The sequence below is a fragment of the Synchiropus splendidus genome, chromosome 12 (assembly GCF_027744825.2).
Source record: "Synchiropus splendidus isolate RoL2022-P1 chromosome 12, RoL_Sspl_1.0, whole genome shotgun sequence".
Lineage (NCBI taxonomy): Eukaryota > Metazoa > Chordata > Actinopteri > Syngnathiformes > Callionymidae > Synchiropus > Synchiropus splendidus.
Genome location: NC_071345.1, coordinates 19,937,084 through 19,963,857, shown reverse-complemented (window position 1 = coordinate 19,963,857; position 26,774 = coordinate 19,937,084). Strand labels below are relative to the sequence as shown.

Genomic DNA, 26,774 nt, shown 5'->3' with positions numbered 1-26,774 from the left:
TTTCATGACACTACACTTTGCACGTCATACACCGGGGCCTCGCAGTCTGAGTTGAGGGAATATTATTAATCGTCCCTGTGCAGTCAGCCTGCTAGTTCTGCTGGCCAGAGATTGCTCATCTTACTTTCTCTTTTTGTTCACGTCTTTTGATATACATGTAACAGCTTCCATTTGCTGAGCGGAACCATGTTCGGGAACATCCGGGAAAGACTTCACATGGTCCAGCAGGATTTAACTACAGGGTTAGTTCGTCTTCTCTCACAGCATTAACATCTATGACACCACACAGGAGTGTATATGCACAAAACACATTTGTAAACGTGTGTTAAAGTATCTGGACGCGTTTCTGTTGGAAAGGCGTTCGTTTCGCAGATAAGGAACTGCTCACATACATGTAACTGTTTTCATGTGACTGTCATGTGATGACTGACAGTGTCATTTTGTGGGAGTTCGACACAAAATATTTTTGTCAGAAAGTGTTAGCGCACTCTTGCGTTGGCGACAATGGCTGGACTTATTTTATCGTTGAACATTTGTAAAACATTGCCCTAGGATCGTCCAGCAACTATATTATTGAATCCTAAGTATTTGGGGTTTACTCCAATATCAAATACAACAAAACGAAAATAGATGAAATCTCAATAAAATGCCTTGTTATGGTGTATATTGCTAGACAACAGAACAATGTCTCTTTGTATAAGAAATTGAGTAAATCTTTAGCTGGAGCTTAAAGTCTTACGGTTCTATTATAACTGCAGAGTTCAGTTTAAGAAAAAATAATTTAATTAAAAAAAGACTTACAATAGAATAATACAAGATACAAACTGTCCTTTAACGCAATGCTTAATTTTAAGTTTTAGATCAAGAGCAGTGGCAATATTTCTTTTCAAATTAGGTATCAAGTTATTGAATGAACTTACAAAGGCAAAATGATCACTGACTTTCACAATTCCAGCTGAGTGTGTTGGCACTGTTTGCAGAAACCTGTCTGGTGCTTCCCAACTGTGGTCTTACTTTTAGTCAAAATCTAGGGCAAAACTTCCTGTTATAACAAAACAGGAGAACTTGATTGCGGACATCAGACTTTCTTTCACAATATCGTTGAGGGACTCTGTTCTTATTTGAGGATGGGCGTCCTTTGGGGAGATGCTGGGGTCATGGGCGCTTCCCCTGAATGAACTCAAATTAAACTGTAAACAGTTGCTGATTTGGTTTGATCTATTGACTTAGTCATCAGCTTTACTTTTTCTTCAATGCTATTTATACATTTTATTTGGTTTTACGATGTTTCACTCAACTGTTTGGCTGACAAGATGCGGGTGAATTTCTTGGAGTTAGCCATGTAATGGGTGTATTCTGCAAAGTTACACCCGCCTATTATTACACTCATAATAAATAATATCGACCACGAGAATCCCAACGAGCATCAAGCTTTTTTATCAGCAAACCAGAGCAATTGTTAAGCAGTGTTTAGCATCACCGCTCTAAGAAGAAGCAGCAGTCACAGCATTTGACTGAAGACGAGGTCTCTGCTGTAATTGATTTTCATTTTCACTCCTTGTAATAAGTCGAGTTGCAGGTTCCTTTTACCTGACACATATTAGTACATGTATTAGTGTCTGTGTGTATGTACACTATGTTTGAGAGGTGATAGTTACACTCTAACCCCACTTACCCTCAGTGTATTGAGTCAACAATTTGAGTGATCCATGGATCCATCTTGTGATCACAACTTGTTTTGTTTCTCCAGATTCAAGACTCTTGGGGACAAATCCAAAGAAGGCAAAGTGAAGCGAAAGTCTCGGTGAGTTTCCAAGAAACAACAAACAAATCAGTCATGAATGTGAAGTTTTATTACGATCAGCTAGAGTGCTCATAGTGAGCATTCATCTCCTGGATTTATTCCATCACTGTGAATAGTACATGTCGACTTAACATCAACAAAGTCTGTTCCAAGATTAGGAGACACCTTGTCCGAGCTCTGTCACACATGCTATATGTAGTGTGTGGCATTTTTGTTATTCCTGATGCTCCCGAATGGAATAACAAATATACGTGAGCTGCGATGGCCTCGTGGATGAACACATTGCTCCCAGAGAATGACCCCTCCCACTCTCCAGATTTATCAAATGTGCATTGCACCTCAGCTTAGCACCAGGGTAGCTGTCACAGTAGTTGTGTATATGCGTGTTGTGTGTGCAGTGTAAGCACTTTATCTATTTTAGTCTTTATGCAGCAGCAATGGAGTTTTAAATGTAATGAATGGTTTCTTCTTTTCAGGTTGGAGGAGAGTTTCCCTCATTTTAGTGCCGGCCTGGAGATCCTAAGCAGGTACATGCTTCAAAACACAGCACACTCATTCAAAATCTCTCACCTGCATTGATCCATATACATGTACCTGTGGACATGTGGCTTGCACACAAGCACCAGCACACCAGGCAATGCATCAATATGCTGATGGCGCACAAGCAACCTCAACCTCAGTTGCACAGAAGAAGAACTCACACAAACGGTTTGTCATCACACCCGTGCTTGGACCCGCTAACTTATTTGTGTGTGTGTGTGTAAATGTGCGTATGGGCAGGTACGAGGAGAGCTGGTTTTTGCTCCACAAGAGAACGACAGATGCTGCCCATTCCGCTGAGGTCAGTTCCATTGACCTGCCATGTTCTCATCCAGTTCCTCCAATGTTCAGCGAAAAGTGTTGTCTCACTTGTGGTTAAAGTTCTCCTCAGTTTAATTAGCCTTTGGTTTAGGTTTGTCCAAACAAAAAAAATCTAAGAATAAGTGTGATGATTATTGTGTTATGCAGCACAGGAAAAATACATCAATGAAATAGAAAATGAACAAGTTTCGGTTACTCCACGCTCCAATATAACAAGTTAGCATTCAGAACCTGTGACTCACAGATATTTCTTGTGTCAGCAGGCAGTAGATGGGGACGTGGTGATGCTCTCAGCTCACTGGGAGAGGCGACGATCGGCACTCACACAGCTGCAGGAGCAACTGCAAACTTTACCAACCTTTATCAGTGAACTGGATGCCGTCACGGCAGCCATCGGTATGGCACCTGAGATATGTTGGGTTTCATCTTACTTGGACAAAATGTAGTTCATAATTAAATTAAATGTAAGTCAATAAGATATTTTGGTTTCTATGAACGGCTGTTATTACTGATACTTGTTTCTTTATTAAATATCAAATGATGCTGATTTTAAGGATTTTTCAACATGCAACAGAGCTAGAGCTGGGAGAGGGGGCCAAAAATACGTCTATAACATTTGACTTCTGATTATTCTCAGTTCTCACTTTTTTAGAGATTATTTTCAAAATACCAGTTTTTGAAGCATACAAATATGGAAACTATAATTATTCAAACAGTTTGACGTTAAACACACATAAATGGAAATCAAATTTCAGAATTATAGTGACAATGCAGGAGTACATAAAGAAAAATAGGTAGTGCTGCACACAACAAAGCAAATAATGTGTATAATAACTTAAGAACAGTTTGCATTGTGGATGATGTTACTAACAGACTACACGATTCTCTGCCATAGTTGCCATAACTACTGGATTTGTTAAATGAATGTACTCCATTTTGCGTTTAGACATGACTGAAGCTCACTCCTGCAAAAACAGACAACAGAAAGTACACGCTAGAACTGGCACCACTCATCAGACTCCTCAGCCAGATTCAGAACAGGGGGATCATTGATGTTGAGGGAGAAGACTCGTGTCCTAGCAGTGATCGTGAAACTGATAGATGAAATTCACCAGATTAAAAAAATATTTTCATTAATAATTATGAGCTGTGATCGTGTTAACAAACTGAACAACATTCAGAATCTGGCTGCGTCTCGTGTTTCTGTCGCAGCTCATCTAGAAGGAGACTTCGAGGAGATGGAGAGCAGACTGGTGTACCTGGAGACACTGTGTTGTCAGTGCGAACAACAGAATGCCAAACAGCAACATGTCAACCAACTTGAAGTTTACAAGAAAAAGAAAAGGTGCAATTAGTGACCATTTTTTTGTTCTAGTGAAAATATCACGTCGCCTTAAATTTAGTGAAACACGTGTCGATTCTGTAAATTATATTCATCTGTTTATCAAAGTCATGTGTCCAGTACTGGAAACCGAACCAGCTGCCAGCTTTGTATTTATGAGAGTTAGTTGGTTTCCATGTATTTTCGGCTTTCCTCTGACATGGTAGATGAGTGGTGACTGTGACTTGCTGAAACCAGCCCCTCATGTTGCATTCTTCGAGACAAATAACTGCTACTGTTTATTTTTTCAGGAAAGAAATGGAGGCTCTGGAGGGTAAGTCATCATTACCTCTTTTTAAATGGTCCTTGTCTCGTGGTGGCCACCTAAAATGATGAAATCCCCTTTCCAACTGATAGATATTAGCCACTTGACTCTGTAGGAGTCTTTAGGTCCTAGAATGCTCCTCTTCACACAAAACCTGTATGTCTGCATGGCCGGGAGAGGGCGCTCTGATGTGTAAGTGGGTGTGTGTGGCCAACCTGTCTTCACTGCCATGGTGTAATATATTGAATGTTGGGAATCACTTTTGTGTCCTAAGGCAACCTTCAGCATTGTTGACACATAGGTATTCCAATGGCATAAAACCCTCACCGAATTGTATTGGATAACAGTTGGTATTTATAACCTCTTGCAGTGGCTAAGATGCATGGCCATTTGAGGCACTTTATATAGCAATTGACACAGTCCTTAAATACTAAACTGCATCTGTTATTTCTCTTTTTCACAATCACAAATCGTTCCTGTCACTTTGTGATTAGGAGTGCCAGAATTAAAGGATAAAGAAGGGATTGGAAATGGAGACATTAACTGGAAACAATGTGAAAATGGATTTCGTAATACGTAAAAATTGGCATATAGTCAAGTCAGCTATTAGCCTATAAGGACATAAATTGTCACAGAAATAAGAATATAGATAAGGAAATGCATATATCTTTTTTTTATTTGTTTATACACATTTAAAACAAGTTCATCCCAACATCTCTTTTACCGACTCCTCTTTTTCCTCCTCACATATTTACATTTTTATTTTTATTTTTTTCCATGTTTTTCCTCATTTATTTTCCATATCTCCATTTTATTTCTGTGAGTAGGTATGGCCTTATAGGCTGATAGATGACTATATTTATGCCAATTTTTTATGTATTTCGAAATGTATTTCCACTTTGTTTCCAGTTAATGTCTCCATTTCCAATCCCATTTCCTTCTTTATCATTTAACTCTGGCACTCCTGGCATTCCATATGTGATGGCCAGTGAGCTACTTGACGTGACTAGTGTGCGTGAATGTTCTCAGTGGAGCTGAACATGGAGCATGCCCAGAAGGTGGCGCAGCTGGAGCTGGCCAGGCAGCAGAAACTCAAGGAACGACAGAAAGTCTACGAGGAAGCGTTCAACCAGGACATTAAACAATATCTCTCAACTGGACACTTGCAGCACAGAGGTGAGCCATGTGCTTCTCTGTTTGAATCAAATGTGATGAACAGTGAATAAGCAGCGATGGCACCTCAGAGTGTAAAACAATCACTGCTACAGCTACAGATGGATTTCACTGTTCTAGTCACAAATATTGATGACTGACAGTGAAAATACTTGGTGTGTGTTTGTGCGCAGAGCTGACGTCTGAGGCTGATGTGTTGGCTTTGGATCAGGTGACAGTCACAAATCTGTCAGACCAGGAAGCCCTGGATGACTTCCTAAATTCCACGGCGGACGACGTTAGCACCGGTTCATCGCTCACCTCAGGTAGTCTTCTGTGTGTGTGTGAGTCCCCCACCAAAAACTCTGTGTGACATGTAAGATCATATTTTCTGTTTAATCTAGAGGACAAGTGAGCATGAAGCCTGAGGTGATGTTTGACACACGATGACCTTATTGACATGTTCTTTAAGCAGTCGATCATATTTGGCTGGGATGTTGTTTCTGGTTCTTGCTTTTTTTTATATTAACATCTGTGGGGGGTTGAAGTGGTGATGAGGTGAAGGGTCATTTCAGTTTATTCACCCTGCAACGTCCTCATTGGTCACCTTTACTCCTAAAAGGATCAAGGAGAGCTCTTGAGTGAGATGCATGGCTTGGTACGAACCAGATTTCAAACACCAGTCATCTCCTGAGTTTTGTATTGATGAATGAGGATGCTGGAGAAGTGAGCTGCTAATCATCATGTGATGAAGCTCAGTGTCTAAATGAATTCTACCTTCCCCAGGTCCAGACCTTGAGTCAAATTCGTCTGACTCTATGAGAAGCCCCATGATCCTTGCCCCGCCCACAAACGACCAACTATCCAATCAGGATGCAGAATGGATGCCTGAAGACGAAGCAACTGGTGAGGAGTGCAAAGATTTCCTGGTCCAGTCGGACGAGGAAGAGGTTCAACCAGACCTGTCCCTGGTGAGCCTGCAAGAGCCTGCCCCACTGAGGGCTTCTGACAGTGACTCCACTTAGCACCAGGAGGTATTAACCCCACCTCCTGCCTGCAAGTGATTCTCTTGATGTAAATATGTATTTAAAGTTTCCAGAAATCTGACATTTTGGTAAGCAGAGTGAGGCTTTGATATATTATGAAAAGACAAATCAGGATGTGTTTTGAGTAGTGCAACGCCTCCCAGCTCAACTCTTCTTGAGCCACATTGAAATAAATTCTGAAAGAGCCATTGCTTGTAGTTGGATGCTCACTGTCAAGTCTGGTGACATGGTGGAGGGAATGTCCCATATGCTTTAGAATCAGAATCAGAAATGCCGTGGTCAGTGGGGATCCCACCAACTAGGAATGTGCTTTGGTTTAAAGTGCTATCATGAATAAAATAAAAGAAATAACCCACAAATAACAAAGGCTGATCACAAAACGCACGATAATTCCAGGCCAGCCTTCGTTGGTGCCATATTGGATCAAGCAAGTGAAAATATGTCGGACTTCACATCAGTGACTTTTTCCTCAAGTGTTTGTTCAGTGAGTGACTTCTGCATGTGTTTGGTGGTGACTTGGGAACAGTACACAATATAAAATGTAGTGGATGATGATATCAGTGTTCGGTCCTCCAGTCCCCCTCAAGCTGTTTTATCCCCTGCATCCATTATCACTCCGCCAATTCATATGTCATGACAGGATCCAGAGCAGAATGAAGAACAGATTTCCTTATTTTTACCACACTTTGTACTCGGTGGTGAGCACCACTGGTTCATGTTAGTTACATTTGAAGACAGTGGTGAAAAGGCATCATGGGTATGGAATGGCAGCGGTTGCGTGCTTGGACTCTGTTCATTGGTTAATGAAATTTTTCCACAACAGACAAGGTTTCAAGGTTTAGCTGGGAGCCGTATAATGTATTTATTTTTTCTGGTCGCTCTATAGTTTCCCCATAAAAACAGCTGAAAACATTTTGAATTTCTACAACACAACATGCGGTTGAATCACTGTGATGTGGATTTATGTTTGAAGGTTTTATCATTCCTTCTGCGTGTCTTGTTTGTCTCATCTGAAGTGTGTAGTGCTACTGCCAGCTGTCCGTTTGGACTCATTACATTCAGAATACTTAACATTAGATGGATAGCCTTTAATCATCCCACAATGGGAATTTTTGCTTGTCGGCAGCATGACAACACTAAAGACTAATGTTGAATCAATTACGCGAAAGACAATATTAATATATGGGTAAATATCAGTTTCTTCATGAAGCTGCTGCATAGTTAGTGTATGAGCCGGTTACTTTGGCGATTTCTTTTAGTATGCCACCTTCTCTATTGTTACCTTTTCAATAAAAAAAGCCTGATGTCCTCAGCATACACTCATCTTCTTCTCACTTGCACCTGCCTCAAACTTCCGACTGCTGACATTTTCCGTTGTTCTTACTTCACTCATCATCGAGCTGGTTTTTGAATGTCCAGTGTCAGTTTCCACCAGACAGAGGGAGGAAGTCCCACTCACCAGAAAGATGAAAGATAAAAAAAGATGAAGATAAAGAACAAAACCTTGTTAACTCAACAACCTCAGCCAACAGTTAAGCCATTTTAGTTCCCAAGTCTGCTGCTAGTCCTTTTCAAAATCTTTGGTTCTACAGGCATTAAAGTTTATCAATCTATAGTTTTCTCGTCTAGTTTATTTGCTCCCCGTGGTGACTGTTCTCTGTGTATTTCCTCTCATGCGTCACTCATTTCTGGCTTCGTATTGAACCGTGAATTTGGTTTAGACTTTCTTGTCACTAACTACCACCTGCATTTTTCTGATGATATCCTCCCACATCCCTGCCTCATCCTTGTCAACAATCAAATTGAAAGGGTAGATAAGTTTCTTAGATTTTCAGAGCACCACAACACTGTGAATGGAACAACTGGCTTCTGGTTAAATACAAGTTAAATGAAATGTCTTAAACAAAAATGGTCCAGGTAACATTTTAAGGCCATCAGCACCTCGCTTCTCCAAACCTATCAGATCTTCTCTCTCAGATCCTCCATTCATCTCACGATCTCACCATAGTGCTGTTGCTGCACTGGTACATTGGTTTCATTCAAAAATCGAAATGAGACCGCAGTTGGCTTTTTGAAGCTGAAAACAGCTTGTTGATATTTTCTACACTGGCATTGAATGCAATGACAATGCAATGTCAATGGAGAATCTCTGTGGGTGCTTGAGTCCCGGAACACCCACCATGATTGTGACTACTAGTCACTCTTATCCTTATTCTTATTCTTATTCTTATTAATCCCCAACGAGGTCAGAAAAATGACTAACAATCTTTTCTCTTCAGTCTTTTCTCCCCTTTATCCATCTTGGATAAAGCACCAGCCAAATGGAACATGCTCAAGAACACTGACAAATATTCTTAAGTTTGCTCAAAGATATTTATTTAATATTGTTTTTTGTATTTTTAAATGCCCCAAAGGAAAAAAGAAGCTTTACATTGATAACAGTTTGCAGTTGCAGGCCCCGATTCCTTGTAAATACACCAGCAGAGAGAAGCGCCAGTCACTTCTATTCAGGGATTTGTTGCACTGCAAAAACAAAGTACATCAGTTACAACACTTCCAGTGGATTTTTCCAACCAGCTCAATGTCATATATGTTTTAGGTCGTACTATGACACAATGCTGTGAACTGACAAGCTAAGGTTTCTGGTGCAATATAGTGGAACTCAAAAGAACTCTGTTCTATTATTCCTGCTGTCCTTTTATTTAACAAGTTTCACTTGTGTCATTCATCAAAAAATGGTGTAACATGATCATTCTGTGCTGACCTGTGGCATAACAGCCGAAAACTCCATTCTTGCTGGAGCATTCCTCCCCCTCCTTGCAGCTGGCTGGTGAGCATTTGAACTGTCCAGACTGGCAGGTGCAGCTCTCGGAGCAGTCATTGAGGAGCATCGTCCGTCCTGACTGAGAGGACACACTTCGTATTGATAAGGCGTCATGGATTTCACTACAGTAGATGGCACAGTGGGAAAATACAACACGCACACAGCTCAAGGATCAAGTCTTGACCAACAGTCTAATGGCCCTTTGCAACTGTCATGGTTCCCTGTGATTCAGCGCTACACATGTGCTGTTGTACTAGGATTGTCTGTGGCCGAGACACAGGTCGTGGTGCCAGTTTTAACCCCTACTCCTTACAGGGTTTGGATGTTCCTTGATGTCACTACCCACTGACTGGCCAGTGAGAGGTACAAATAGTACTGAGGTAGAAGTACAGTACAAGCCAAAACTTTGGACACGCCTCTCATTCGATGTGTTTTCATTGTAGATTCTCACTGAAGCCATCAAAACTATGAATGAGCACATATGGAATTATGTAGTAAACAAAGACGTGTGTAAATACTCAAAACATGTTTGATATTTTAGATTCTTCAAAACAGCCACCCTTTGCTTGGATGACGACTTTCCTCACTCTTGCCATTCTGCCAGGAGCTTCATGATGTAGTCAGCTGATCAGGTTTTCCAACAGGTGACTACGTCATGAGGCTTATGAAGAAGGCCAAGGGTTTGCAGCGCTGCCAGCAAAGCAAAAGGTGGCTACTGTGAGTCATCTAAAATATGAAACATAGTTATCCAACATTTTTCTTCTGTGCTACATGATTCCATATATCCTGCTTCATATATTTCATGTCTTCAGTATGTATATACAATGTAGAAAGTAGTAAAAAAAAAAAAAAAAAAACACTGAATCAGAAGGCGTGTCCAAACTTTTGGCCTGTAGTGTATGAGGCCACAGTTTGACCCAAACGCGACATGAGCGAACCAAAGGGTTCATGATTGAGCTGTAGAAAAGCCAATATTTTGGTGGCTACAATACGATCTTTTCTTAGGACCCTTTTAACCTTTAGCTAAAGTGTCCGAATGAAGTCATGTTTGAATCTGAATGCTATAGATATAAGCACATTCATCTGCCCAAACAGTATCCGGAGGTGCTTGCTGAAAAACAGGTATTTAACAGTCCGCACTCAGGTAGCACAGACACCTGATTAAGCAATCAATTCCTAAAAGTGATAAACCATTTTAGACGGTGAGTCATGTTTTTGGCCTTCTTTTTTGCTGCAAACCTCCCCTTTAGAAGTGAGCTGTTCATCTAAGCCGTGCACCAGAATACTAGGCGACAAAGACAGTTCAATACCTTGTAGTACCGTCCATCCAACACACAGCCGCATTTGTCAACAGACACACATTGGTTTCCATCCCACATCAGGCCATTGTCAGCCTGGCAACCTTCCTGGCACACTGGGCAGGAGTCTGCTTTCTCCAAGGAAAAGCAGGTGGAGGAGCAAGAAGAGGAGCACAGTTTGTAGCTACTCCCGGGTGGACATGTCACAGCTGTATGGGAAAAAAAAGGTTGAGAAGAATCAACAAAAAGATGTGTTCAAATTTAGGGAAAATGTCAACAAACTGACGGTGCAATACACTCTCACGAGATGTCACATATAGCAGCAACTCCTTCCATGCGGAGGGGGGACATTTTACACTGCTGAAACGCAGAAGGTCAGCAGTGAAGCCTCCCATAATGTTGGGGACAGTGGCTCTGACACACAGTAGATCATTGATGAAGATGCCATGGCTTTAAGTGAGAGTGACTCGGAGGGCAAGATCATGCAATCCAGTATATCAGAGGGACAGCTCATGAAGTAAGGTTTGGAGAAGAGTTTAGGAAGCCCAGTCTCAGATGGTTCTACTGTAACATGTGGAGAGGAGAGACAGGGATGGAGATACCAGGCAAAAGAGGGAGAGAAAGACAACAACTGAGGTCCATGGATGTGGTAAAGAAGCTCATGAAGAAGGATGTTTCAGAGCTTGCACTGCCTCCCTCTCTCTGTTGAGTGATAAATCGCTCAAAAAATCCAAATGGAACCCTAAAATTAAGTCACCTGTCTCTTGTCCCATTATCCACATTTCCTGAACATGTTACAAATATCTGGACTCAAACTTACGGCAGAAGTCTTTCGTCCTCCATTCATTTATCTGTATTCCAGCACGTTGGCAAGCAGTGACATAGTGCTGGATGTGGCGACACAGAGTGTCAGCCCCTCCTCCATCCATGGACAGTTCCCTGGAAATCATAGCACTTTTCAGTAGTCATTCTTGTGTGTGCATCCTTCCTTCACACATGCTCTCACCTGACACAGGCGTCAAAGGCAGTGGAAGCTGAAACCGTGGAGTGGCACCGAGCAAACGGACCAGACCAAGCTCGGATGATGTCACACTTACTTTCAGCTTCTGGGATTTTCTTTCTGTCTGGTTTGGGACAGGATGTTGTGCCACAGCCCACTTCACAGGGAGTGGTTTCATTGACTAGGAACTTGGCCGGGTCTTCAGTTTCATCACAAATATCTGCGTTGTAATTGCCGCACAGACCAGAGGGGGAGCCAGCGTATGTGGATGGAATCTGTAAGAGGATGCTGGCGACGGTGTCGTATGACAAACTCAGACCGAAGTCTGTCTCAGTGATGATGTTGATACCATTTTGATGGACTCTGATCCGTCCATCAGACAGATATACAGGTAGATAGGTTCTGTCATCATCAACCTGAGACACAAACATCACAGCTCATGTGGCCTATTCTGATTTGTCGGCCAGGCGTGTAAAATGGTGTACCTTAATCTCCCCAATAACACCAGTCTCCATTGTAATTCCGATGTCATAAACCTCCAGCTCCACGTTCCGAGTGACTCTCCCATCCTTCCCAGACTGCTGAAGCACTGACACTGAGAACGCAGGCCTCCCCTCCGCCTCCATTTCCACCTCTGACAGGTGGAACCAACAGTCGCCCCACAGAGGATACACCTGTAAGATCAACATTCAAGATCTTAGTCAAAATCATTGAGACATTACTAAAAAAACATTTAAAGATAAACTGTTAAATGTCTAAACAACACAAATTCTCCCATACCTTCCCATCAAAGGACTGAATTGTTTGCATTCCAAAGACAGAACAGGATCCTAAACCTGAGTAAACGCATGATGCCTGGCCGCTGTTCACCTCGCACTTCTCATTTTCAGGGCAAATGTAGGCTTTGTCACACTCTATTGCCCCGTTGTCTGAACACTCACATCGGGTGTCACATGACTCTAAAGGAAAGAAGGCCTGAAAAAGGCAGAACATTGGAATCAAGACACTCAAGATGAGGCTCAATAGTTGCCATGGAAACAGTTGAACTAGTACCTGCCCAATCTGATAATACTGTCCATCATATTGACAGCCACATTCTGCTATAGGAACACACTTGTCATTGCTCAGCAGAAATCCATCATCACACACACAGGCTTCAACACAGCGGGCACTTTCATCACAGTCCTCTGGGACAGTGAGACTGGAGCAGGTCGGCTGGCAGATGGAGGGACAGAGCTCATAGTGGCTGTTAGCGCCACAGGAGGAAGCTGTTGAGACAAAAAGCCTGGTGATGACCCAAGTTTCCCCTACTTGAGCAAGATGGGCTACAATTCAAGCAAAGGATGAATATTTTTTGGCTGAATCATGAAGCAAAATTAGACACTGTCTTACGACAAAAGTCGTCCGTCCTCCAAGGCTTCAATCTTGCTCCCACTTCCTGACAAGCGTTGCTGAATGTTGAAAGGATGATGCACAGAGCGGAGACGTGACCTTCGTACATACACAGGTCAAAGACACAGTCCTCCATGTAGTCTTCATGCTTCACTTTACTCTGGCAGTCTCTGGAGGGAGAAAACAAAGGTTTCTGACCCATTGCAGCCATTAAAACAAATAAATAGATGAGAACTAAGAAACTAGAGAAGTGCTTTGTCATACCCAAATGGTCCTGACTTGTCTGCTATGATGCCACAGTAGCGCCGTTGTCGGTAATGATTGAGCTCTCCCGGAGTGCAGTGAGGACAACTATCACCAGCGCATTTGCTGGTGCAGCCAGGCTCTCCTCCAACCTATTCAAATCCATCACATTTCATGAGCAAAATACAGACATACCTGGTCACCGTTTTTTATTGTCTCCCCAAAATGAATTGATAAGAATTTCAGAATTTGGTCCGCCTCACACTTGTCGTACTCACGGACCTTTGTTGCATTATTACTCTATAAAAGAAGAAGTCCTCACAACTAACTGGCTGGAGTGATGAGGTACAAGTTACAGTAGATGTGAGGTCAATATAGTATCAAAACAGTTTTTGAGACGCAGAAAAAACTATAGACGGACAGTGTGGAATGTGTGAATAAGTGTGAGTGTAAAAGAGTTGCATTGCATGACACTCATTTAATAGAGCAGAGTTGTTCACCAACCTTCCAGCTGTCTCCAAAAACATTGTCATTTGCTGCCAGCTGACCGTCAGGTTTTATCAAGTCATCATTAGGTTTGCCGTTGTTATTCCCACACAGCCCTGCAAAAGATATTTTACTCTGTTTTCAAATCCACCTTCATGCTGGAAATCTATCTATCTATCTATCTATCTATCTATCTATCTATCTATCTATCTATCTATCTATCTATCTATCTATCTGTCTATCTATCTATCTATCTATCTATCTATCTATCTATCTATCTATCTATCTATCTATCTATCGTGAAACATCTGTGAAATGTACAATGAGATGAGATGTTGTATACACAACATGTAATGTATCAGAAACAATACAATAAAATGCAAATAATAAGTCATGAAGATGTTGCATGTGACTGGGATCTACTAGAGGAGATTGAAATAAACATTCCCTTTTCATGCAGAAATGTTGTGGCATACCTTCTGTGGCAGAGGCGTATGTACTGGGAAGCCTCATGCTAACATGGCTGTCCCAATTGAACCATAGCTTCAGGCCAAAATATGTCTTCACAACTGCAAAGTATCCCTCCCGCAACACTGTCAACTTTCCGTCGTCCAGGATGTACGGTAGGTTCACCGGTCGATTGTTTACCTAGATATGACAGATGTGACAGTAGATACGATGGTGAAGACACTGTCGTCGAGACAGTATAACCCAAACACCTGATGACTTGCAGTATGTTCATTGCCACGGTCTTTCATCATTCAGACGCAATATTATGCTATATTGAATTCTTATGAGGACACAAAACTCTCTTGTTCCAGTGACAAAGTTGTGTGAAACATGGAAATGCCAGGGATGTGATACTTAAATGAGACAGTCTGTCATGAACTTTAAGTGGTTCATCTATCCTGACTATAACATTTGACACCACTCACAGATATGTGATATAGACATGTGAACCTTCAGCATATCTGTCCCTGTGGGTGTGAAACTCACCAGGGTGACGCCGGGGCTGCTGCGGCTCATGCTGATGGTGATGTTGCCAAACAGAGTAATGGAGAAAGACTTGGTGTAGGACACCGCCTTGTTACTGCCTCTGTGTTCATTCTGTACCAACACTCGAAAAGGTTCCAGCTCCTTGTCCGCGGATTTTGAGAGCTGAGATAGAACATATGTGCAGGTGCCCTGGAAATTAAACCGCCGTTTGTCAAAGGTTTGGTAGTGAGGGTCTCCGGCACTCTGGCATCTTGTGTAGGACACTGGGTAGCAGTCCCTGACGCCATCCAGCAAGGCGCAGTGCTCATTCTTTTTGCAGGTCTTGGAAGTGCACTGTTGGAATTAAGGGCAACATCATCAAAAACCAGTGCGACTGAATGTCAAATACAGCGATTAACAACGGAAACATTCCATTCTCTTGTAAATGTAGACAGCCTTTAGTCCAAAATCTTTATGAACATTAACATAACCACTCATTATTTCAAAATTGGTGCTTCCCAGAAAGGTAAAAAAAAGATGAATACTTTGAGGCCTGCTGATGACAGCATTAAAAATCAGCAGGATATAAATGCTTCTAAATAATGTGGTTAATGTCAAGATAAAACAAGCCACATACAGTTAAATAAGCAAAACAATACGATACAAAAAACAATAACAATCAACGATACAAACATGACTGAAACAATGAAACAATACTGTGAAGATAATGAACCCAGCATCAGACCTAAGTACTCTTTATGTGCCTCCAGTTCAACAGTCAGGGAAAGATACGGATCCTAGTCTGGATCCCAGAAGGAAGAGGGAGAAAACAGACCCTGTCCTTCATCACACATGGTGCAGTGGCACCTAAACAGGATATAGCATCTGAAAAGTTCCATCACCTGGACTTGCTGATTCAGGCAATGACACTTGCGAGTGCATTTTTTGTCCTCCCAGAAAGAAGTGCCTGATAGGTAATATTTGTCCTGGTACTGACATCCACAGCTGGACTTAGGAACACATCTGAGAGACACAAGCAACAGAAAAATACATTTGAATATTAAAATGGATGATCCGCCATAGCTAGAAATCTGTTTACTATACTACAACCATTCATGGCCCGATCTGCTAATGAAGGAATCTAGTCTTTAGATTCTAGTAAAATGACATGACAAAAACAAAATGAAAAAGCAAGTTACAGTCAGACAAGACGATGAGAGCTTGTACTGCTTTGACAAATCCTTCAAAAGGTTCGTGGACCCAGAAAGTACTTTGCATTTTGGAAGTATGATCCCTGCCCATGGTCAACATGTCCAGAAAGGCCATTCTTATCATCATCATCATCATCATCATCACATGACCTCCTTGGCAGTGTGAGCTGTGACCACATTTAGAATGCCTGAATTACTTGTCTCCGCTGAGCACCAAGCCCTTGTCACACTGGCATCCATCCACACAGAGGGCTTTGCACTGCTTCTCGCTGTTGGGGAATGAACAGGATGCAGGACAAGCCGAACCACACTCCTCATAATGACTTCCAGGAGGACAGAGGATGGCTGCGGACAGGACATCATGATGTTTCAGATTTGAAGTGCTAAGAAAAAAAACTAATAAACAGTACGACTCTCTCTCTGTCATTCTCGCTCACTATCTCTCTCTCTCACACACACACACACACACACCTGTTTGCATCTCTATATTTGTGGAGGCTGCTCATTGACGTGATGGATTATTTCATCTACCTTCTCACCCTAAACTTATCCATCTAAAACAAATGGACAAACCTAACCTTTACTCCTAACCAAACTGAATAATATAATAAACTGGCTATTTTGTAGTTTTAACCCTAAAACTGAGGCTTGACAAAGTGAGGACTGGCCCTCACTTTGCAAAAATGTCCTCACTCTGTTGATCAAAAACTCATACAGGTTATCACAAAGATCGAAGTACAAGAACACAAAAACACACATTTCTTTTGAGATTTTTGTGAGGACCTTTGATTGGCATAATGCTTTCCCCAGCCTCTCACCCTTAACTTAACCCTCCAAAACACATAGCTAACCTTAACCAGGACTCTGAACCAAACTTGCCCTATCATAACAAACTACTTTTACTGACGTTTTAACCCACTAAACCTTGGGAGACAGGCCAAAATGTCCTCACGAGAAGCTGGCTTGATAAGACTTGGTACTGACAAGTATGGCAAAACATACCCACAAACATCACAGTTATATTTGTATGTTTTGTGGGGACATTTCATTGACTTTCCCAGGCCTCTCATCCTCAATCTAACAATCCAAAACAAAAGGCTAACCATAACCAGGGCTCTTAACCAAACTTAAATTTAATTACTGTCCCAGTTATTTCGAAGCTTTAATTCTCAAACTGAGACTTAACCTTGTGGGGACCAGCAAAAGGTCCCTACAAATAGCCCCAAATAGCAAAGGTCCCCACAAGTATAGCTATACAACTTTGCACACACATACACAGGCACACACACACAGACTCATAACAATCCAAGCAATAAACAATAGAATAAGCAGATAGAAAATCTATCCAGCAAAATGCCATAAATCCACATGCAAAGTATGTGTATTGCATCTGAATATGTGGGAAACAAATTCTTTGAAGAGTAAGTGTAAAGCTTGGAGTCTTGGGTCAGCAGTTGCCTGTCCATCACAGCCCCCACAAGTTAACACAAAAGTTAAAGATTCATACTCACGACACTTCACTTCTTTTCTCCAGTTTACGTCGACCTTCGACTCCTTGGACACACAGGCGTCATGGTAACTATTTAGGCTGTCACAGAGGATCTGCTTGGAGCCTAGTAATAGAAGTGAGGATATCATCAAAACTCTATAAGGATGCTAGAAGGAAGAATCCTAATTCAATTTATCAAGAACTTGGCATGATTCCTCTCGTACCTGCATACTGACCAGCTGATGGAGGTTTATTGAGCTAAGCTGCATTGCTAGCAGCGATGAGTACATGAGATGGACATGAAATATGACCGTTAAACTATATTGACATTGATTTTAATCTGGATTAGCATTCTGCTTCAACTTGACTAACTAACTCCTTTGTGCCCTTACTACATGAGATCATCAGAGTGGTGTGTACCTTTATTGATGCAGAGATCATAGACACAGTTGTCCAGGTATATGGCAGGGTTGACGTCTTTATGACAGCGTGAGAACGGTCCACCAGACTCAACAAGGATTCCACAGTGATTTATTTGGCTGTAGTGGATTTGTTGGGGTTTGGAACATTTGGGACACTGGCCGCCACAGTTATCATGACAGAAGAGGTCAGAGTCTTTCACTTTCCACTTCTGAATCATAGCCAGCACAGTGGAGAGACTGGAGCCTGCCAGGAGAGCCGCTTGTCAGCGTGAGGTGGTTACGTTGGTCCATCAGTATAGAACCTTACCTGCAGGTTCTGGCAGGTCATCAGTCTTGTCTCCATTGTAATTTCCACAGAGACCACCTAGGTGGTGATAGTATGATGATGTTACAGTGATGTAAAGCCTCATATTACAGTCATATTTCACAGTGAGCCCAAAGTCTGTGGTGAGGATGTAGTTGGAGAAGATCTTTTTCACAGTGATTCGGCCACCGGACAAAGTGATTGGGAGGTTCTGCCGCTCTTCATCAACCTAGCGACACACATAATAGTCATTAAACAAACACTGCGTGCAAATGTCAGATAGATGAAAGAGGAGTGCAACAATCATACGGATGCACCACCAGGACAGTGAGTCAGACTAAGATTTCTCCTGGCAAACATAAAGAATGGAATCATGTTCACATTTCTCAAAATGAAATTTTGGTCATCTCTGGAAGCTACTGCTGAATCTGTCCCAAATGGAATTCAGCTCAAAGGCAAACCATTAGTCTGAGCTGTGTGAAGCGGAGAAACCTCGAATCGCATCCTGTATCTTGAGGTTCTGCTGCAGGTTGGGGGATGGGCTCTGACTCATGCATGTGCCAAAGCGACAGCTTAGAATACCCATGCTCATCGGCGTAAATAGACAGACTGCTGGAGAATGCCCTTTTCGTCCACATGTGGATGACATCAACGTGAGCTTCTTTTTGTGTGGCCTCTGCTGATCAGTGGCCTTGTGTTTGAAACTCTGTGTTGGCTGTAGTCTGGGGAGTGGCAAGTGTTATTTTGACAACTCTCCTCCACAATATGACCTCAGATATGTGGGTGAAAAAGGGTGGAAAAGATGGACGCATAGCTATCAAAGTTCATACATTTTACTAGGTTAGTAACCAATGAAATGACAGTCACTTAGCGACATGGTCAGTTCAATTTAGAGAGGACTCTGCTGGGGACTTACCAGGACTTTGCGACTGCCAATGACAATCACATGATTGTACACGTGGACAGACACTGTCTTCACGTATGAAACTCGCCGGTTTCCTCTGTGATTATTCTTTGTTGTCACAGTGAATGGCACCAAGTCTGACGCTGTCTTGGTGACAGTGGTCATAATGTATGTGCAGGAACCCTGGACAACACAAAACAAGGGCAGAGGTTTAAATGAAAGTAGAACAACGACGCCAACTTACATTTTGAGGCTAAATATCCACTAAAGTTTTGTTGTGTAGCAGAAAGTCAGCTCATACATTTGATTTTTAGCACTCACACTCCCAAACAACCAACTATGCGAATGCGGTTCTGTTTTTGGCAGAATGACACAGCTATTAGCTATATGCAATTCTACTTTTCGGAAAACAAAAGAAATACATCTGTTGTACAGATGATATAAAACGATCATGCTTTGTTTGCCTCCTCACCTGGAAGTCAAAACGTCGGCCATCAAATGTCATGTAGTGGGGGTCACCCACAGCATGGCAGGTTGCTGTGGAAGCATGGACACACTTCCCTCCAACACAGTTCTGCATGACTCTGCATTTCACATTCCCACAGGGGTCAGGCGGTGGTGTGGGTGGAGGACTGTCTGCAAAAATCAGTCAGTAAAGATACTGTGATTATTACTGAAACGTTATTAAACATAGACATGAGCTTGGTCACAAAGATACACACACACACACACACACACAGACAGGGACAAACATGTTATTAGCTTTGGTGTAAATGTCTCTTACCATCAGCACAAACACCAGCTGCGCCATACCCATGGTGGTGTTTACCTCCATAAACATACACTGCCATTTGGGCGTCTCCGCTGACTGTCACATGACTTTGCGAATGACCAACTTTCACGTTTGACCACACCCTCTTCATATTTGCATGAAATTGGTTCCATTTCAGTGGCCAACATGTATCCGCTGAGCAAACTCTCACACTGTGAGCCCCCTCTCTTTCCGACACAATGGCCACTGTACTGGAGAGTCCAGCCATTGTCTCCACCGTCCAGCCACTTGCCAGCCTTGAGGAAGGCGTCAGGCTCAACATGAACGGATCATGAGGGTGGTTGTCGCTGAGAAGGAGAACCATCACTGGCTTGTTGCTCTGCACAATCATCGGTTGGCGAAAGGCCACCACGGTGTGTGTGCCGGCCCTTATCAGCTTCCTGTTGGAGGATAATTCCGTATTATTTCACTTATTTTAAAGCACACACTTTACACAAACAGTATGATATCTGAGTGTCAGTGTGAAGACAACCCCAAAGTGACACTCCCTGTCTATTAGATCTGCGCATAATAAGGAAATATGGATTTACAATGAGGCCAATATGAATTTAACTGATGCCACCAATGAGCATAAACTCATTCAATGATTCAATGGTTGGGAAGTACATATTGAATTCCAAAGCAAGAGCTGTATTTAGTGTGATATATGGATGGCCCAATGTTTTACTTTTATTCGTGTAGAAACTGCATGCATTCCAGGTCACTCATGTTTATAAAAATACATAATAGACATGACAAATGCGTGAAATACAAAGTGTGTAGTAGACTCAACTGTTTTTGAGGACGGCGGCACTTATTGACAGTCACGTCAGTGTTGTCTTCAACAGCAACAATCGCAGCCCAGTTTTTGCTCATGGCTTGGCCTGGTTTGGGAACCATGTACTCGGTACCAAGAAGACTCACCGGGGGCAATTGCTCGTAGACATGTTCACAAAACCGTTTGAGTTTCAGACACTGGTTCCCTGCTAAGACAGCCAATGGTGTTTTTGCAAAAATTCCGGTCCCAGTTAAGGATGTTCTGCTTCGGACAAGGAGGGATGCGTATGGTGCCAAGCGGTAGCTCACTGGTTTCTTTCGGCGCCATTTGGTCCGTCTATTTATACTCACATCAGCAGATGGTATAATTTTGACTATGTTGGGACGAGGGCCGTTCACAATAGCGAGGAGCTTATCCATTCTCGTCAAACTTCCTTTTGGAGTGTAGGCATAGTACGTACTACCCAGCTTGTCTGTAGGATAAACCACTGCTCCATCTCCAGAGTAGCGCTGACGATTGAACGAGACCACTGAGATCCTTTTGCTGGATGAAATGTGGATAGCTGAATTTGGAGTAACAAGCTGACGTTGCAGCATTAAATTCCTTGGGAGGTCAACCCAGTGGGTTTTACAAACAGGTTTGGATTTGAAGAAATTGAGAAGTCCCTGGAAACACAACGAAAAGCGATTGCTATTAAAGTACTGCAGTATACATTACATAATACATTGTAGTTGATGATAGGTAGATGAGGTGTCATGACACGGTATTGAAAGGTAAATGAGGTTTCAGGTTTGATTTTCAGAGGCCTCCAGGTGGCACTGTCTGCTGTAAAATGTTTGGACTTGAACAACTAATTCAATGAAACCTCACGTCATGTCTAAACCAAGAGCGCCAACTAATGGCCTCAAACCCTGCAATACTGTTTCATGACACCTCATCTACCCATCACTAATTGTCGTATATGTACGAACATGAGCACATGTTTTGTAATTTGACAGATATTTAAGAGTGGATGAATTTTGTCAGTCGCTCACCTTCTTGATACTTTGTTTGACCTGAACCTTGTGGCTTACACCTGCCTTCACCATTAAGGTTTTGATGGGTTTCGAACCCCGCTGAAAGCATTAAGAGAAACAGATCATTATTGTTGTGCTTCAACACCGTCTGAAAACTCCAGCCTGGTTTGGACCGTTAATCTGGCATCAACTTCGCTATGACATTGCCCCCTTATACTTGGTTTGTCTATAGACTAATCTTCTACTTTTGGACAAACAGATCAGTGAAATTTATTGACTGGATGTTCTTGACTCTAGTACTGTGTGTAACTGAAGCCTGTTTTCTTCACCTATTTAAATGTTGTGAAGAAAAACAATGACTAACAAAGCAATGCAGGAAAACAAGGCTAAATGTTTTTATTTGTACTGGATTAGCACACATATAAAATTGAATATAAAATGATAAAATGAATATATTCTTACCGATATACGAACTTTGGCCGTGGAGTCCTGAGCAGTTATAACCAGTTGTAGTTTGGAGTATCCGTAGAAATTTGGAAGAAATGCAGTAATGAAGTCGGTCCCTGTTTCATCACATCCTTGACAGACTGGAAAAGAGTGAGGTTTTAGACACGCACCCACATATTAAAATCACTAGATATGATCATGGTAATATCACTGGCCTCTTACCTGTGATGAGTGCCGCAGCCACACAGACAAGCAATCTGAAGTACATTGCTGGATGAACCACAGAGAGAAAAATATAGGTCATTTTAAATGACAGAACCAAAGAGATCAGGACATCAAGTGACTTATTCGTTTACCAGGTGACTAAGCTCAGGATTTGTTTTTCTCGAATTAAGCAGCAATGCACTTCAATGCACAGCTGAACAGTAAGTGAAGCAGCAAGTTTTGTTGTTGTACAACAGAGACACAAAACCGCCTGGGGTTAAAACAGCAAGGCAGCTTCCTTCACTATCATCCATCCTGTGTGTGTCCTCCCTACTCACACCTTTCCTCTTCATATCCTCCTCTGCACAACCATTAGTTTGTCAACTCTGTTGCCTGGTGCTTCTATTTCTAATATTCTTCATCCAACATGCTTGAGCTGTCCCTGTGATATACTTGTCTCTAATCTTGCCCTTCCTAATCTTTCCCAATGAGAACCTGAGCATCTTTGACTCTGACTCTCCCAACTCTGATTCTTATGTTTGTGTGAGAGCTTCCCTTTCACTGTAGCTGCCACTCTTCTGTTACAGTTCCCATTTGACAGTGGTGTGTGTCTGATCCACCCTGTGTCTACTATCTCATCGTCACTTGTGCTCCTTCCTCTCGCTCATCCACTCTCATATATTTTGTCTTGGTTCTACTGAGCTTCATTTATCTTCTCTCCAGCTCGTCCTTCATCTCCTCTTTACACACATTGCATATCACTATATCATCAATATCATGACATCGTGATCCTTGAAGACTCCTGACGGAACTCAGCCTTCAATATGTCCATAACAATAACAAATAGGGTCCTGCAAACAGACACGTGTCATTGGCTGTCGTGCTGTGCCAGCTACAGCATTTTCTGTTAGAGGTATGACGATGTTAAGGTTAGCCTGAATGCTAGCCCACTGTTGTTTGTTAAAGCAGCTGTAGGCAGGATTGAAAATATTTGTTTTTGGTGGAGCCACAGGTAAATGAGTGTAATTGCAAGCTGTTGTAAAGCTGGGTCTCCGGTCCCACCCAAAATCCCACGTTTGTTTATGAGGAAAGACCGTGACGAAACAGCGAAAAATGTAGTCACAGATGGCAATATACACAACACTGTCCAGCTTATACTTGCAAAGGCCACTCTAGAAGCATCTATCATTCAACATCAGAGATGGAACTCCGTCATGCAGCCAGTGAGGAGAGGAAGGAGGCGGAAGCAGCTGCAAGACCGACGGACCCAGATTCTAAAACTTTATTTTGACTGCACGTTTCAGAATGAAGCAAAGGGGGCAGTTTAACCATATACTGACTGCGATCTTTTAGTTATGAGAAATAAATCATTAAGATGCAACGTCATCAGGGTCTCTCTCCCTCATATGTCCGGGTGGAATGCAGGGAATGCACACTTGAGTTCAGTTCATGTTCATCTCATCGGCGCTCATCCAAGCCATGGCGGTGCCTCGCCGTCGTTCATAGCACTGTTGAAAAATAAAGATGAAGGAGTAGTGTTTTTCCTCTGGCTTTATTACATTATGACTCTCGTGTGTTTCAATGAGGAGCACACAAAGAGCGATCAAACATCCGTTCACACATTTATTACGAGTTGACTATGGACACAGACGTCAGAGTTAGGAACAATTCTTCTTCAGTCAGTTCCAGAACAACTGTCAGGAATGATGAAATGTGGCGCTGGTCGCGTCTCTCTGCAGCTCCGAGCAGGTCTGCAGATCAGAGGACTCAACGGCGGCAGCTACAGATAGAACATGAGATATAAAATGTTAAACTTGTCCAAACCAGATGGACCATAAACACTGCAAATGACAGTGAATCGACTATTTTTCTGTCTGATAAATGCCAGCGGCTAATGTCGGAGCGAAAATGTTTCGCTGGATATATCTACACTATACTACACACTACACTACACTATACTATATACTATACTATATACTATATATACTACTCTACACTATACTACCGTGATAAACGCAGTAAAATGACTAACGGACACTTACACATTTGTTATCATCTCAAAAATAAGTTCCCCGCATTTGATAACACACCCAAGACCCGCAGTTAGCACAAAGAATGCCTTACAGGCCTTATTAGCATTGTGGCTAATCGGTTCGGCCAGCTAAATGTTCACTGTATGCTTCGACGGTGCAATATGACAAACAGCAGACAAACATCCATAACTGTGTTAGAACGTGAGCAAGTCATTTTCACTGGCAATCATTTTATTGATAAACTATTTTCACCATACACGAAGTATATCTATCCCGTTTTAGCACTGCAGTTCACTTGTTTCGCTGCAAACATATGTACACTACACTAATATAGAAACAATGATTTGCCAACACAACAGAGACAGCAGTGAACACAAAATTGACTTACAAGTCGAGTAGAAACATCGCCACAGGATCAGATGAAAAGCCTTTGGTAGCTCTCAGTTCTCACCAGGCTGTAAATGCATCTCCTATATTGACACTTGTCGGGGATCTGTCTCTGTCATTCCATTCTTCTGACATGATGCTGATGAAACTCAACTCGCTGCTGAGGTCGCTCTGCTCTTCTGTCGTAAAGTGTTGCAGTGGGGTGGAGTTGGGACTTGTGACGCCACGCACAGAACACGCCTTGGGCGGCTCGCTCAGAGAAAGTTACATAGTCCAAGGGCGCGTTTAACAGAGAGCTGGAGGGTCTGACTCCGACTTGGACTGTTCAAAATGAAACCTGTCGTCTCAAGAAATCTGAAAATAATCTATTTATGTCTAAATGTTACACATTGTTGCTTTAAAAAGAAATACAAACATACTGTTGTACATACATGTTGTATTGTTCATGTTGTCAGACATGGGTCGCTAACGTGTGATACGAGAGAAAGTAAACAAACGGAAGACGGCCCACATGTAAAGTAAGCCCTGGGTTTGAGACAGTAAGCAGGTTACTTCCTACTCATCTTTCTTGTCACTGCAGCTAAGGCATCCTGAGTTGTCATCTGTTCTTCAAAGTGTATTTGCGTCGTCATATCATGCTGTGATGGGGACTCATGTGACCAAAAACATCTGTCACAGTCACCCCGGCCTGTGACAATTACAGTCAGTCATGGTCGCACCGTACGGATCACAAATGACAAACCTGCACAGGGAATTGTTATATTAACAGTTGTGATACTTAAATGAGTGAAATAAAAGTCAAAAAGTCAGGAAAAAAGAAAGTATAGATATCAGCTATCACACTGCCTGGCGATGTCACTATCGTGCTTGACAATGTTTTAAGCGATTATCGTGTAGCCCTATTCTGCGTATCCAAGTCAGTGCGTTCTCTAGACTCTGCAATGGTGTCACCATAAATCTGTGGCAACCAATTCTCAAAAAATCTGCAGAGGTCGCTTCTTGGTCCTGGATTTTGCCACCAACATCCTTTCAACTTTGCTGACTGTGTGCCAGAGATCGACAACATCATCCCCCATCCCTCCATTCTCTCCTCCACCTCTCAAGTTCTTTTTGACAGTGGTCCTCATTCAGTATCTTTTATTGAGACCAGCCTGTTGGCAGTTTTTTTTCTCAATGTGTGACCTGAGAGTGACAAGGATTTTGAGTGTGATTGGCTATTGCACTGCTGGTGGAAGGCGAGCCATCGGCGAGTTTGCCACGTTAGTTTGCGCTGCCTTTGTGGAATCTCGCTGCACCATTCCACACCATGAAAAACAACAACCCTACCATAGCGAACCCATGACAACAAATGCACTGCCACACTTTCGATGATGACACATTGTGTTCCAGACAATCTCAACATTGATGACATTTATATCATTCCCTCACTCCTTCCCTCAAACCACAAATGGAAGAAGCACTGTACAATGATACTGCGGTAAACAAAAACCTATTCTGGTGCTTTTTAGTAAAAATTAATTTTAAAAATTAATTTTGCTGAACAGTTTGCATCTTAAGCTACAGATACTCAGATAGTACTTCAGTATAGTAACAAGATATTGGTACGTAAAACACAAAATAGAATCTCATCACCAAAACTACCCATCTCCCTCTAACTTTACTTTCCATCCAACACCTTCCTTTTCAGCCAGAGAAACCTTGGTCCGCACCAACTTTCACTTGGCAAGATGTATAAAAGGAAATGAACACAGAAGACAAATAACAGAATTAATCGAGGTCCAACTCTACCTGGTTCTGTTCTTCACCATCAGAGAGTCTGAAGAGAGCAGGGTGGGGAGAAATTTATACCTGTAAGAAACCGCAGTCAAAAAACAACAGGCCACTATAGGTGTTCCACCTGAATGAAAAGCAAACTGAATAGTGATGTTTCTAATGGATGTGTTTTGACAGCAGGACTTATTTGTGACAAGTGAGCCATGAAAGATTTCTGACTCAGCGTATGATATGCTAGCTGACTCCACGGAGAGATCCAAAAGGCGAA

At 42.2% G+C, this 26,774-nt stretch overlaps 2 protein-coding genes across 4 annotated transcripts; one reads left to right on the top strand and one right to left on the bottom strand.

The window, feature by feature from the left end:
• The first annotated feature begins 67 nt into the window (after positions 1-67).
• LOC128768250 (dysbindin-A-like) lies at positions 68-14,197 on the top strand. 3 transcript variants are annotated; one of them, XM_053881004.1, is made up of 10 exons: positions 68-242; positions 1,751-1,804; positions 2,281-2,331; positions 2,585-2,645; positions 2,926-3,061; positions 3,887-4,010; positions 4,298-4,320; positions 5,341-5,487; positions 5,658-5,789; positions 6,250-14,197. In XM_053881004.1, exons 1-10 carry the CDS (start codon positions 187-189, stop codon positions 6,486-6,488), a joined length of 1,023 nt encoding a protein of 340 aa, XP_053736979.1. In that variant the 5' UTR covers positions 68-186; the 3' UTR covers positions 6,489-14,197. The 3 variants fall into 3 exon arrangements, with proteins under 3 accessions (XP_053736979.1, XP_053736977.1, XP_053736978.1); XM_053881002.1 differs by having other exon boundaries at positions 3,878-4,010; XM_053881003.1 differs by having other exon boundaries at positions 2,929-3,061; positions 3,878-4,010; positions 6,250-14,196.
• LOC128768249 (IgGFc-binding protein-like) lies at positions 8,867-26,596 on the bottom strand. Its single transcript, XM_053881000.1, has 26 exons — positions 26,522-26,596; positions 22,332-22,379; positions 22,125-22,249; positions 21,681-21,761; positions 20,662-21,311; positions 19,842-20,269; positions 19,530-19,693; positions 19,070-19,240; positions 18,157-18,382; positions 17,848-18,093; positions 17,450-17,551; positions 16,136-16,283; positions 15,630-15,750; positions 14,749-15,081; positions 14,229-14,400; positions 13,771-13,868; positions 13,288-13,418; positions 13,024-13,193; positions 12,685-12,899; positions 12,412-12,606; positions 12,117-12,305; positions 11,638-12,047; positions 11,452-11,570; positions 10,644-10,840; positions 9,274-9,412; positions 8,867-9,032 (listed from the first exon to the last, which is right to left on the bottom strand). The coding sequence occupies exons 2-26, from the start codon at positions 22,375-22,377 to the stop codon at positions 9,013-9,015; spliced, it is 4,896 nt and encodes a 1,631-aa protein (XP_053736975.1). The 5' UTR covers positions 22,378-22,379; positions 26,522-26,596; the 3' UTR covers positions 8,867-9,012.
• Between the last annotated feature and the right edge of the window lie 178 nt (positions 26,597-26,774).

What these genes read in the sequence shown, in the direction of transcription:
- LOC128768249 (XM_053881000.1), bottom strand. Translation starts at nt 22,377, where the DNA reads ATGTACTTCAGATTGCTTGTCTGTGTGGCTGCGGCACTCATCACAG. An exon ending in TGCCGCCGTCCTCAAAAACA is followed by an intron (nt 20,270 to 20,661) that starts GTTGAGTCTACT and finishes ATCCTCCAACAG; the next exon opens with GAAGCTGATAAGGGCCGGCA. An exon ending in AGTATTATCAGATTGGGCAG is followed by an intron (nt 12,607 to 12,684) that starts GTACTAGTTCAA and finishes TGCCTTTTTCAG; the next exon opens with GCCTTCTTTCCTTTAGAGTC.
- LOC128768250 (XM_053881002.1), top strand. Translation starts at nt 187, where the DNA reads ATGTTCGGGAACATCCGGGAAAGACTTCACATGGTCCAGCAGGATTTA. An exon ending in GTTTACAAGAAAAAGAAAAG is followed by an intron (nt 4,011 to 4,297) that starts GTGCAATTAGTG and finishes TTATTTTTTCAG; the next exon opens with GAAAGAAATGGAGGCTCTGG. An exon ending in TGGACACTTGCAGCACAGAG is followed by an intron (nt 5,488 to 5,657) that starts GTGAGCCATGTG and finishes GTTTGTGCGCAG; the next exon opens with AGCTGACGTCTGAGGCTGAT.